This window comes from Python bivittatus, unplaced genomic scaffold (assembly GCF_059951505.1).
Source record: "Python bivittatus isolate LINGU-HERP-01145 unplaced genomic scaffold, Pbiv_v1 ctg000220_np1212, whole genome shotgun sequence".
NCBI classification, from domain to species: domain Eukaryota; kingdom Metazoa; phylum Chordata; class Lepidosauria; order Squamata; family Pythonidae; genus Python; species Python bivittatus.
Window position 1 is genome coordinate 6,030,608 of NW_028277048.1, and position 14,464 is coordinate 6,045,071.

Here is a 14,464-nt window from a genome sequence, read left to right on the forward strand (position 1 = left end):
TGTAATCGGGCGCTTGGCAACCAGCTTGCACTTATGACGGTTGCAGTGTCCCAGGATCACAAGATTGCCATTTGTGACCTTCCCAGGCAGCTTCTGGCAAGCAAAATCAATGGGGAACCATGTGATTCACTTAGCGACTACATGATTTATTTAATGACCTCAGTGATTTGGTTAATGACTACAGCAAAAAAGGTTGTAAAATTGGATCTGGTCATGTAATGATTCGCTTAACAACCGCACTGCTTGGTGACCTAAATTCTGGTCCCAATTGTGGTCCTTAAGCGAGGATTACCTGTAGTGGGAACTAGGCTCTCTCAGGCTGGACTAGGGAGCAATAGGGCTGATCTCACACAGAGGAGGAGGAGGAGGAGGAGGAGGAGGAGGAGGAGGAGGAGGAGGAGGAGAGAGGTACTGAATGAGGAGAAGTGACTCTTGTGGCACTGGTTTTCAAGTATTAGAATCAGATGGATGAAATGGCATTCTTGGTGATATGGTTAGAATCGGATGGATGAAATGGCATTCTCAGCAATACAGAGAGGGAAAAAAAAGGAAATTACTTTATAGAGGGGGAAAAAAGGAAATTACATTAGAACTGGAACGTATGCAAAATCAACCCAATGACCATTAGATAACTGAGGAAAAAATAACCACCCTAGCTTTACTTAAGTTAACACTAACACAAAGATAAAAACAGTTATCTCAATTAATGTATGTATGTGTGTGTATATGTGTATGTATGTGTGTGTGTGTGTATATATATATGTATATATATATTAAAAAATCCAGCAATGATAAACCTGAAGTAGCTCTAGGCTATGAAAGTTCATGCCTAATCAAGTTTGTTGCTTCTTTAAGCTGCCATAGCTCTGTTATTGCTAGAGCAAAGAATAATCTTCTGGGAAATTATTCCAAAACTGGTTGGAGCACATGTTCCACATTTTATTTTAGAATTATTCCTTTATGGTACATATATCCTGCACTCTGGGCAGTGTATGCCTATACATATATGTGTCTATGCAGGGGTGTGTGCGTAGTGCTCCTAATGCTGTTCTGCCGTACAGTATATTGTCAAGAAAGCTAACTTCAAGGCTGAAGCATGAGGTCTAATGTGGAGTTATTTTTTCGCTTCCCAACCCATCCATGGGTTGTTTCCTGGGACACCGTATTAATATTGTCACCAAGCAGTGCCAATTACTGCAGACAAATTAACAATACAGATAAATTAACTATGGCATGTCAGTATGACGGTGAGTTTCCATTCTCCTTCCTGCTTCACAGATCCTTCTGGCCACACACCTCCCATAGTCCCATCATGCTCCAGCATTTCTATTCTCACCTTAATTTTCTTATCATTCTTGCCACTTGGGTTCTGCAAAGAAAATAAATAAAACGATAAGGCCCACGTCTGTTGAATTTCATAAGTGCCAGTGTGAAATAGTAACTTTGGAAACAATTGATAAGGTTGCTCTATGTCTTCTCCTTGTAGACCCTCTGGATATTCTTTACCCCTCCACTTACCTTTGTCCTTTTTCTCTGGGTAGGCCGCAGAGAGATGCAGCTACTTATTCTTTAATTTTCCAAGAATGCCTGTGAATTGTATGCAGGCCTCAGAGACACACCTGGAAATAATGATGCTGAGAAGCTAATGATTTGCTTCTCAATATCTTAGCTTTCCATTTAATTCCTTTTTTTAATTAAAAAAAATCTTAAAAGCTGGTGGAAGAGGTCCTGCATTGCATACTTATGATTTAAGATCTACCTAACAACAATCTGATATTCTTCAATGTCAAATGATTGAACAGTTAACCAGTCTGATAACTGTTAACAGGAACTGACGAAACAGACATTTTAGATTTCCTAAGAAATTTAACTACATGCTTTTTTCTCTCTTAAAAACTTCAAACTTAATTTAAAAAAAAAAAAATTATCCCACCTTCATTATTTTTTATAAATAACTCAAGGGGGCAAACATACCTAATATTCCTTCCTCCTCCTATTTTCCCCACAACAACCACCTCATGAGGTGAATTGGGCTGAGAGAGAGGGACTGGCCCAAAGTCACCCAGCCGGCTTTCATGCCTAAGGCGGGACTAGAACTCGCAGTCTCCTGGTTTCTAGCCTGGTGCCTTCACCACTAGACTAAACTGGCAATTTAATTTAATTTAATTTAATTTAATTTAATTTGTTGACAGTGCAACTGTTCAGAGAACCTGATCTAAATAAAGTAGAAAAAATTGTTACCAAAGTAAGCTCCATCAATTGTACTTGCCCTGTCTGTCTGCCTCCTCCCTTAATCACCTGTTTATTCTGCTCCTCTTCTTCCTCCAGTTTATTCATTACTTTCTAAAAACAGAGGGAAAAGTTAAAGTCAATAAGTAGACAGCAGAAATATAGACAATTATGAAATTACACCAAAACAGAATTTTGCTGTAAACCGCCCAGTGTCATTTCAATGAGACGGGCAATGACAAACTTGATAAATAAATGAATAAAAATAAATAAATACAGTGGTACCTCGGGATATGAACTTAATCCGTTCCGTGACTCTGGTTGCAACTCAAGTTGGTCTCAAGTTGAGGTAAAGTTTCTCATAGGGTTCAATGTAAATCCGGTTAATCCGTTCCGCCCTCCGAATTTGGTCGCAACCCGAGGCAATTTTCTCTTCAGAGCCTGACTCCCACCAAGCCTGCTCTGCATTTTCTTTGGAGCCATGCTAACACGCACACCAAAAACCTTCGCAAAACACCGCAAAACACACCACAAGCCTCACCAAACGTCTCCTTGCTACCGCGACCTCGCCCACAGGAAGCCGCGACCGCGTGGCAGCAGGGAAAATGGCCGCGGATCCGGTTCGTAAGTCGAGGCAAGTTCGTATCCCGAGGTAAATTTTTCCTGCCAAAGCTGGTCGTAACCCGAAATGTTCGTTAGTAGAGGCGTTCGTATCCCGAGGTACCACTGTACAACAAAGAACCTATTTCCAACTTACAAAAACATATTGTTGGGGAAATTACAATGGGAAGTAATTTTTCAGGAACAAACAGGTCAGAACAAATATTCTATTGATTGTACATAATGTATTATTTATTATGATAACTAACTGTAGCAGTATTCATAGCAACAGAATGGAACTTAGGAACCAAACAGAGGTGTGTGTTTTTTTAAGGGATTAGACTCAAAGCCACTGAATCACCACTGATGACCTCAGCCCACCAGGAAGAAGGAAGATACTTGGACAACTAACCACCACACCTATGCTTTCTCCTTGGGCACTGACATACATTGTGAGATGCCAAATCATGAATTTACCTGAGTAAACCAATTCTAGAATGATATATCTGGATGCCATGACTGATAGACAGGTAGAACAGCTCAGATATAATGGGAGAATATGAGGCTGGTGAAGTTGTGCCAACAGAGAAGGCTTAACAGTGAAAGAATAGCTAACCAAATTGTAGGAGTCTAGAATAACTTCATATTTAAAAAGTAAATCTAATATAGAATTTAGTTCTATTCTATTTCCATTTTTAGACTGCAATTTTATATATGGAATGGTGCCATATCCAAAATTCAGGTTTTAGAGTTTGTATCTTGATGTACGATCTACATGTAATTTACAGTATTGTCTTAATACTGTAATTATCAGCTATAGCTTCTCTCTCTCTCTCTCTTTTCTTTTAATTATTTGAACTGTGTTAGCCAAGTACCTTTAAAGTTTCATAGATAAACGTTTTGATTAGAAAATGGTATGAAATACCTTATAGTATTAAAAGCTTTTAATAATGTATTAGAACATATTAGTCATATGATATTTCAGATTGGTTGACTATTCACTCATATTTTACCCCTTACCTTTGGTTTTCTATATGTATTATATATTTTTACATTCTTTTAAATGTGTACTTGTATTTATATGATCAATTTCCTTTACTATTTTATAAATATATAATTTTTAAAAATGAAAAAAAGGAATAAACTATTCCAAAAGGGAAAAAACGGGTTTGGGGGAGGAGTTGTGGATAAGACAGGGGCAACTTAGGGGAAAGGCACACGTGGGCCACATGGTATACCCCATACATCTATGGTCATTAATGGCACCAGTTTATCCCAACTTCAAATTTGGGGCAAAGGTTTCCTACCTACTGACTTCAATGGAAGAGGGGAAATAATTAAAACATGAACTGCCAAGCCACATCAGTATCAATCACAGCACAGTAACATACAAAACATACACCTAGGGAGACCAAATGTAAGGGCTATATAGCCCTTACCTTTTCTAAAGTAGTTCTATTTCTCCTATACTGAGAAAAATAGCAGGAAGAGAAGGAAAAATCACATGGAATACTGCATAGCATAATAATCTGTAGAATGGCTACTCGTTTCCCCTCACAGCTGTTAGGCTAAACTAGTTTGGTTTTTCTATTCCCTTTCTCAGTTTAGGGTCCATGGTAGCCCTTGAAACATGGCCTTTCGCTCCTCAGCCTTTGCCTAAAGTAAACAGAGCATCTAAATTAAACAGAGCATTATTACCAAGGCTACCGGATCACCGCTGATCTTCTCTCCATCTTCTGGCTCTACATCCAAAGAACAACAATATACAGTTAGAGCAGATTAGACTGAAAACAGACAGACAGTCAATATGAAGATGTTTACTTAATGGACATCCCTGCTGCACAGATATGCAGCGGGTGACCAGGGGATAAAGGCCAACACAAGATAATCAAATTGGCATTATTTGTATTGATTTTTATCTTTACTGCTCATGGATTATCCTTTCTTAGCATTATCTCTGCAGGCTTTATTATTTCTGTGCTGTTCCATAATATTAGAGTCCTTTAAAATTAAGGAACTGCATTTTTACTGCAGCATGGATAGGGAATTTTTAGGCGAGACTGAGGATTGGGGAGAACGTGGCCCTTCCTTCCCCTCCCTCCCTTCATATATACAATACTTTTCATCTGTTTCCTTCCCCCAAAAAGAGGGAAACTATGCCACCAATGTTCAACAATCAGTCACCAAGACTGCCTGGCCTGATACTAGAGTAAGCCATAAATAGAAGAAATAAATGTCTACATGCACATATTTGCAAAATCTGTCGGATGCAATGAATATGTTAATAAAATCATTCAAGAAACTCAAAGAAACAAGGCAAGGCACACGTGGAAAGGAAAATACACACTTCAATGGTTAGTCTGACTGGGGTATTGTGGGTTTCAGATCAGTTAAGCGCTTTTTTTTTTTGAGAAATAAACTTCTTTTTCCTTTTTCCCCCCAGCACTTATGACAAACAAGATACCTACACCTCCAGTCCCTATGAGGCAGGACAGGCTGCAGGAGTAAAAATACAAAAAATACAATTAATAAGAACCCTGTGTCTGGACATCCAAACAGGAAGAATAAGGATGTTTCAGAGTTATAATAGACTGCAAACTTCAAAAAAAGATAATACAGAAGATACAGTTTGAATCTTCAAATGGGCTATGGAAATCCTTGAGTTTCTTCCTTCTGCTTGTTCCCTTCTCCATGGATATATCACTAACCACCTTCAAAGGCCCCAAATGTTTAAATGTGGACTCCTCCTTTTCCCACACAGTACAGCATATCAGCATCAGTGCTAGACTCACCTTCTGTTTCATTTTTCACAAGGATGATGTAGTTGCAGACCAGGTCATGATTGTTGTGGAACATCCGCATCAGAACCACAGCATCTTTGATGCTCACTTTCCCATAGAATTTCTCCCGTAGTCGGCGGACACTTTTCTCCAACTGTACCAGAAAGATGAGGTCAATCAAAATGTAGAATTTTCAGAACCCTGTCATATTTTCTTTCAGGACAGGTTTACTCCTTACAGCCAACCCAGACTTGCTGCTCAGCAGTTAGATTTACAAATGCATTTATTTAATTTATTTAATCATTTATTTAAAACAAGCTGGTGGATGAGTATGAATGTGAGCAGATACAGGAGATACATTAATTCTTTCCTCCCTTGTGGTTTTGATCAATCTCTCCTTTTGACTACTATTAGCACAAATGTGAGCTTTCTATCCAGATCAACAGATAGCTGGGGGAAGGGGATTTTTTATCAGGATTGAAGCAGCGGAGGAAAGGTTTCACACACACATAGGTGCACACATGTATGTACACACACATACATGCACCTTTTTTCCCCTAATACCTTTAGTGTATCTAGCATCATTTCTTCTTTGGCCTTTACTGAGCAACTATCTAGAATTTCACCAGTTTTTCCAAACAGTTTGCAAATTTGGTTTGGAAATATTCATCAGGAAGTGCATTCTTTCCAATGTCTGAATTAGTAAGTAACAGTACAGGTAGTCCTCACTTAATGACCACAATACAGACCAGAAAATTAGTTGTTAAGTGGGGCAGTTGTTAAGTGGATTGGACTCAATTTTATGACCTTTTTTGCAGTAGTTGTTAAGTGAATCACTGTGGACATTAAACAAATCACGCGGTTGTTAAGCAAATCACACGGTTCCCCATTGATTTTGCTTGCTGGAAGCTGGCTGGGAAGGTTGTAAGTGGGGGTCACATGGCCCCGGGATGTTGCAACTGTCGTAAGTGCAAGCTGGTTGCCAAATGCCTGGATTGCGATCACATGACCACTGGGGTGCTGGGATAGTCGCAACTTCGGGCACCAGTCATAAGTCACTTTTTTTTAAGCACCATTGTAATTTCAAATGGTCACTAAATGAATGGCTGTTAAGCGAGGACTACCTGTAACAAACATGCCAGAGTTCCCATTCCCCAACAACAGGAGTTAATTTATGAATTGGGGTACCAAGAGGATCAAAAACAGAAGCAGGAAGGCTTCTCTGTACCTTAGGATACTTTGGTACTTTTGTAAGCTTAAACCATGTAGATGTAGAGCAAACCATAACTTGCTGTGAGATTTTCACTGAGCAGGCAATGTGGACTTTGCAAAACTGGAAAGCTCATCCTTCTCGGCAAATGTCCCATGTGCATGATAAAGCCTTCTTCAAGTCAAAGCTGACTCTCATGGATACATTCATGTCATTTTTTTACAGCAATTTGGAAGTAGCTTGCCATCTCTTTCTTCTGGGAGTGCTTATTTCAACTTCCCAGTTTAGCCTACAGCCCTGGGATTAACTGGTAGCCCTCAATTATGTACAAGTCAGGTCCAACCCTGCTTAACTTCTGAATCAGCCAAGACTGTTCATATATATGTATGTGTTTATATATGTGTGTGTGTGTGTGTGAGAGAGAGAGAGAGAGAGAGAGAGATTTTTATAAAAGAAGTTTTTCCACAGAATAAAAACTACAAATTTTAAGTTAAAGATAAGAGAAATAGAGAAAAGTAATAGAAAAGTGAAAAAGAAATAAAGAAAAAGAGATAGAAAAGAAGGAAAATGAAAAAAATAATAATAAAAAAGTGGCTTCTGATCTTCTTAACAGCAGTTATAAGTACATTTATATTTTACCCCCTCTCTCTAAGGTTACATCAAAGTTTCCTACTTTCCATAATCTACCCTTTCTAATCATCAAATCCATAAAGCTTCAGTTGATTTTTTTCTTTTTTCAGCAAAAAGTCCATAAGGGATTTCCAGTCACTAATAAATGTAGTAATTGATCTTTCTCGAAGAAATGTTGTTGTTACCATCTCTGTTAGTTCTCTCAACTTCACCAAACATTTAGTAACTATTCTCCCTCTGTAAGGTTATTCTCTCTCCCTCTGTTCTCTATTCTCCCTCTGTAAGGTTACAAACAGATATCTCTTCATCCCATATTGAATCCCTTATCGATAAGCAAATCCATAAAACATCAACTTTTCAATCCTGGTGTCAGCAAGAAACCCATAAAGGGTTACCAGAACTTTGCAAAAAAAAGGTCTTATTTTAATCTTGATCAAATAAACCAACTTTATATTCCTTCCTTTTACCTCTAACAGTCTTAATCTTTAGTACATTCAAATATTGTGGTAGGATTTGATGTGCCTTCAATTTTCTTTATCCCATCACACAGACTTCTTCAAGGGTTTAACAAGACTCTTTTGTAGATCCAGTAAGAAAATGTTTTCCAGATCATTCTCTTGGTTTGTCATTTGTATTTCCCCTTTAATTTTTAAAACTTTAGCCAGTTTCTTTTGTACATCCAGTAAAGCATCCTTTTCCAAATCATTCTCTTGGCCTGTCATTTGTATTTCCACTTTTGGTACTTTCTGTCTTGTCAGGAAAAAAATTGCTCCACGTCTGTCATTCCTTCATTAATAACTTTTAGACAAAGTCTATCCACAGAATCAGATATCATTACAGACACTGTAGATATTGTAGCTACTAATTTCTAGCTCCGTTCTTCAAAGATCTCCTTTAATACTTCCAATGTTATGACGTTTTGTGTCATTTTGTACATCCCAGTACTAACCAACACCAAAGCAGGCTTGTATTTTTTTCCTTCTACTTAGAATCTTTAGTCCCCTTTAGTGTCCAGTTTCTAAAACCATAAAGTCGCTTATCTTTGTTATGACTTACAATAGCCAAGATAGCCAAAATATATTTGGTTCCCAGGAGAAGCTATTTATTTTTTACAGTTAACTCCAAAAACCTATGGTAAAAATTTCAATATTCCAAATTTATCTGGACCCTTAATACAATGACAATTGTAATTTCTCCAGTCTTAACATGTCCTTAATTTCATTCCATGTCTTAACATAATTATTCTGAAATAACATACAATTCATATTAGTCATAGTACCCAAGTATTTTACTTTTTTCTCAATCTTAAAACCATTTTTTCCATCAGTTTCATTTGGTTTTCCATTTCCATATTCTTTGTTAGCATCTTTATCTTTTGGTTATTAATTTTAAAACCAGCTAATACACCAAAATCCATTAGTTTTTCCATTAATATTTCTATTCCTTCCAAAGGATCTTCCAAAATTATGACCAAATCATCAGCAAACACCCGTAATTTATGTTTCCTTTTTAATCCTCAATCCAGTAATTCTCTCATCATGCTTTATGTCTCTGTTCAATACTTCCAAAACTAATATGAATAACAGTGGTGACAAGGACAACTTTCTGTATCTCACAAGATTTTGTTAATTCTCCATTTACAATTATTTGTGCCTTTTGTGAGGTATAAATCAATTTTACCCATTTAATAAAATCCTTACCAAAGTCCATGTCTTCCAAAATTTTAAACAAGAAAGTCCAGTTCAAATTGTCAAAAGCCTTTTCTACATCTAGAAAGATCAATGCAGCTTGTTTTTCATTAAGTTGTTCTAGTTATTCCAAGCCATGGTTGTTCCTGAAAGTGTTGCAAGTTGCTGTAGGCAAGTTGCGTGAAATGCAACTTTATCATGTCACAAACCTGCCTTGCTAATCCTCTTTAAAGGACGTATCTTCATGACATCTCCTTTGCCTCATCCAAGCCTGCCATGGAGGCAGCCTAAATGGGTCTTTAACTCTTCTGGTGTTGTGGTAGCGTTTTCCCACTTCTCCTGATACAGAATGGTATTTATTTATTTATTTGTTTGTTTATACGTCATATTTATATAGCCGCCCATCTCACACAAAGCAACTCTGAGCGGCGTACAACAATTAAAATAAAATAACAAGTGAATAAAAACAGGCATCATAAAAAGATAAAAAGTTATCATTAGGATAAAAACATTGTCACAGATTTTAAAAAACAGATATCTGATGAGGTTGGTGATGACAGGGACAGAGTGGGATCTGCCAGCTCCTACTGCTTCCTTGAAGCTGCTGAGCTTCCCCAGTTGACAAACTATCACAGAACTGAGGAAGGATGTGGGGTGAATTGGGTGAAAGTTCTTCCAATGAGCCACAGAGCTTCTCCATGATTCATCTTGCACCTTTCCTCCACCCCACCAACCTGTCAGCCAGACTATTTGGGGACATGAGAGCACTAGGCCCATGTTCAGAAATAGCCCGTGTGACAAACCACCAACAGGGAGCAGCTCCATGCCAGTCACCTGTTTTTCAGGCCAATGGAAAACTGGCTAAAACCTCCATCCCCAACAGCTGCCCACACTTACCTAACCCTACATTAAGGAGAGCAATCGGAGGCTGTTTCGCCCACCAGTTTGTGATGCTCAGTGGGAAGGGGAAATGAAGCTGAGGAATCCACCAGTCACTGCCCTTAAATAGGGCTGCCTAAAAGGACGGCCGCAGAATAGAGCTTGGCTGCCAAGGCAGCAAAAGTCTAGGCCAGTGTTCTTTTTTTTTTTTGCCAACTCAAGCACTAGAGGAAAGCCCATTAACCCAGTAGCCTGGCGGTGCCCCCAGTTCCCCCAGCCTTTCCAGAAGTGTTTTCCAGACACCTAGAGGAAACTTGACAGGAGCAAATAAACAGACCACTTGGCTTGTGACATGTGTTGTGTCACTGTCCTCTGGCACTTCTAGAAAGGGAGGACAATATCTACAGATTGCATCAGCATTGCACCAGGGACTTTTCCTGCACCTTTGCCCCTGCCTTTAACAGTTTACTCAAGGTAAACACAACTCTAGCTGGCTATTCCTGAATACAAAGCCACCCCTTCAGCTGAAAATCAGTGGTGGGTTTGGAGTCTGTTCGCCTGCTGAGAACTGATTCCTCTTTTCTAAAGAAAAGTTGGTTGTGCTTATGCCTGGTGTTTTTGAAGTTTTCAACAGTAATGAAACTATTGGTTGGAGGCTGAGCGCGAGCTTGTAATTTGCATTTGTTAAATTTAACTTTGCGCAGTTTGAAAGGGTATTGTTTGGCCTGTGCATCAGAAAAGAGCAAAGCTAGCCCACAAGTAGTAATCTAAGGAGAACACAATATTCTGTTTCCTTGGCAGATCGTGACAATTATCATCTTCATCGGTATCCTAATTCCATTCCCCCACTGCCGGGCAATTACATCTTAATTCAAAATGTGAAGAGCTATTCAGAAGTCCCAATAAACCATTATTTTTTAAACCAAAAATAATTCTTTCTTTCAATCAGCCTGGTTTGCACATACAGTAATAGTAAGCCACAATTTTTAAATTTCACATATCAGATTAAGCCAATGCCAAATTACTTTACAGTTTAGTGCAGGGGTCCCCAAACTCTCCAGCTCATCGACCCCTTTGTGAAGTTTCAGATTATTCATCAACTCCCAAAACAATTATATGAAAATAATTTAATAAATACTACTTTAACTAATAGTTCTACGAATAACAACAACAATGGATAGTCCCACTGATGCTTGGGGGTCAGTACTGATCACTTTGGAGAACCTTGGCTTAGTGTAATAGGTGAACCCAGGCTCTGCCTCCATTCACATAAAATGCTAAACCTTTTTTGTGTATGGATATTTAAATTTACAAAAATCAGTTTTCTCTCTGCCTTTTTAGATGCAAGTACCAGGAGTCTAGAAAGAATGTTGTTGTGTTTTATTAGTGCAGACAAATTGTAGTTACCCTTAATTATCCTTTACTAAACTAGCTTGTTTTAATTTACAAGACTGTGATGTCAGTACAATATGTAACTACTGCTTTGTTAATGAAAAATAAGACCAGAGAAACAATGAAAGAAAAGATAAGAGGGGGAAAGGGAAGTCATGCAGGCTTAAGGCTCACACAGGATTACATTTCTAATGCTCAATGTAGCATACAAACATATCCAGAATATCAGCTATGCATTTTTCTTTTTATGGTTGAAAACCTATTTAGCTAACAAATATGCTCAAACCTCAGCTTGCATTCCAAATTTACATAATTAACTGACCCCATTAACATGTGTAATTTCAAACACACATAACCCAAGCTGCACAGCAAGAAGAACCTCAAGACATTAAAACGGTAGTGAAGTAGATAACCAGTTTAGTCTAGTGGTGAAGGCACCAGGCGAGAAAACGGGAGACGGTGAGTTCTAGTCTCGCTTTAGGCATGAAAGCTGGCTGGGTGACTTTGGGCCAGTCACTCTCTCTCAGCCTTGGGAAGGAGGCAAGGGAAAAGTGCTTCCAAAATTGTGCCAAGAAAACTGCAGCAACCTGTCCAGGTGGTGTCAGGAGTCAAGACTGACTCGAAGGCACCAATAACAACAAAAAAATGAAGTTTACTGGCCTGTGTTTTCCTGGCACTATGGCTCAAAACAAGTTAAAGTCATAAGCAAAAGCAGAACTTTTCTTTGTTTCAATGCCATTATGATCATGCAATCCTCTTCCTTCTTTGCAGTAGGATTTTCCTATGTTTAAAATTAATTTCAAGGCCAGGGGGCCATGGGATGCAATCAGTTTTGCACACAAACAGTTTATGTTTATCTTCTTTCTCTAGGCAATGAAAGTGTGCAAGCATATTGCAGTTCTATTAATCCTTGGGGCAAACACATATTTTTCCCTAATAAACTCCAGGCCACTGACAGAGCAGATAAAGAGGCCTAAATTGCTGAAAAGTGGGAGGTTTAGGAAAATGTACAGGAGAATTTTGGGATAGGTTTGGAAATTGTCTCTCCTATATTCACTAGCAAACCTGTGTCTGGGAACTGCATGTTTACAAAGCACACAGCCTTGCTCTTGACAGAACATATTTACATCCAATAGTGTGCAAAATGTTTTAAATTCAAACTGTTTTGTATTTAAACATGCCGTTTTGAGTCCCAAACAATTGTTTCAAGTGCCACACAGCTGTTTTGCATTAGAGGCAGACGGTTCCAATCACTTTCTCAACGAGTCAACCGTGAAACAACCCTATTTTGAGCTGAACGCATTTCCAAAATGATTGAAGCAGTCCTCTTCAAATTTGAATTTGGTATTTTGCACAAACTTAAGCACTTCTGCATTTTGGACCTTCCATGTTTATGCTGATTAGGGCTTGTTAACCACCTGCCCAAATGCAGTTGCCCCTGGATAGCAAAATTTGCCTCCAAGCCACATTAAAAGTTTTAGACAAATGTAGTCAGTCATTCTGGCCACTTTGTTTGAGCTCAGAGATAATTAAATAAAAGTTACTGAGTAGCTATAGGAAAAGAGTGATCTGTAGGTTCTAAAAAAAGAATTGTACCTTTGTGAGACATTTTATTTATCAATTCTTTTCATATCTTTTAAAACTGACTTCTAAGGCTTTTAAGCCTTTCTAGCTTAAAAGATATCCATATATATCATTAACAATTATTGTTAAAAATTACAAATTTTAATTTAATTCTATGTGTATTCAGGCATAACTCATTGCAGAGTCAGAAACTCTGCAATAACTGATAATCTGCTGCTACAAATATTTTGGGTGGGAACTTGAGCTATCCACACACATATAAAATTCTATACCCTGGTATTCCCTGTCCTCACCCTGACACCAACAGTAGAAATTTGAGGCTATTTTCCTGACGCAATGACTGTTGTTCTCTTTTCTGTTTGTCTTTTATTGACAGGTTGCATATGGGATTTTTTTTTTCTTTGTCCTTGGTTGGGCAAACAGGCTTCAAAGGATGGCAATTTGAGCAAATGAAAAAAAAGGTTGTGTAAATCCTTTTGCCCAGTGCAATGTACAACATTAACCATTTCCCAAATGTCCTATCCTATTACTCTTTGTTTGTTTGTCCTGATGCTCTTCTCTCATGGCTTCTCTTCTGCCCTACAATTTTACTATCTCTACAATAATTTTTTCTTCAATGTGCCCAGTGTGGAGCCCATGGAGCATAAGGAAAATTAGATAGTGATAGGCGGAGGTGGGGTAACAACCAACAAGGAGATTATAACAGAATAATAGGGTATCCTATTTCTCATAAAGGTAAAGGTGGTTTAACACTGAATATCAAATAGGATAGATTCCATACAACAGCTGAGTTCTGGTTATCACTTTTGGAAACAGGATACTAAATGATAAGAGCTGTTGATCTGATACTGAGGCCCTTTATTAAAATTGCCACCAAAATCAACTGCATCCTGCCCCTAGAACTGCAAAAATCTGGATGATCCGTGGCTGGCAGTAAGGCACTGGGTCCCTCTTTACTGCCCTCTAGTGCTCGTCCGGGTTTTTAGAGGCGAGAACTTTCTCGCCGACAGTTATTACACAGAAACAGCCTTCCTCGGACCTGTCCTATTCCACATCTGACGGGAAAACGATCCCACCCCCACCCTCCCAAGCCAGCAGGATCTGATGCTGATCAAAGATGTTACAGTCTCCCGCCTCTGAAGGAGCATCGGCTCGTAGGAATCTCCTTCGCAGGACATCGACCAAACACTGCAAATTCCTCCAGCCCCTTTCTTTAAAATGCAGTCGTCCTCTAGCTACTGTGAAGGGTAATGCCTACCTCCACCTCATCCTGCCTGTCCCTCCGGTGCATGGCGCTGCGGGCGAGGGATCGCTCCAGTCCGCGAGAGTCGCTTCTCCCGCTTGAGGTCGGTGCTCCGTCCCGCTTGGGCAACGGAGGGCGGTACAGGAAGCCCGCCAGGCCCTGCCCGGCCCGGCCCAGGCCAACCCAGCGTTGCTTTCACTTTCGATCGGCTCAAAACAAGGGTCCGCCC

At 39.1% G+C, this 14,464-nt stretch overlaps 1 protein-coding gene across 1 annotated transcript in view; it reads right to left on the reverse strand.

Annotated features, from left to right (window-relative positions):
- The window catches only part of SHFL (shiftless antiviral inhibitor of ribosomal frameshifting), a 20,144-nt gene extending 5,680 nt beyond the window's left edge, over window positions 1–14,464 (reverse strand). Inside the window, exons 1-5 of the mRNA XM_007427905.3 lie at window positions 14,251–14,464; window positions 5,622–5,763; window positions 4,528–4,571; window positions 2,299–2,343; window positions 1,337–1,369 (exon numbers count right to left, since the gene is read on the reverse strand). Coding sequence (XP_007427967.1) covers window positions 1,337–1,369; window positions 2,299–2,343; window positions 4,528–4,571; window positions 5,622–5,763; window positions 14,251–14,283 — 297 coding nt within the window. The 5' untranslated portion in view covers window positions 14,284–14,464. The remainder of the gene's footprint in view (window positions 1–1,336; window positions 1,370–2,298; window positions 2,344–4,527; window positions 4,572–5,621; window positions 5,764–14,250) is intronic.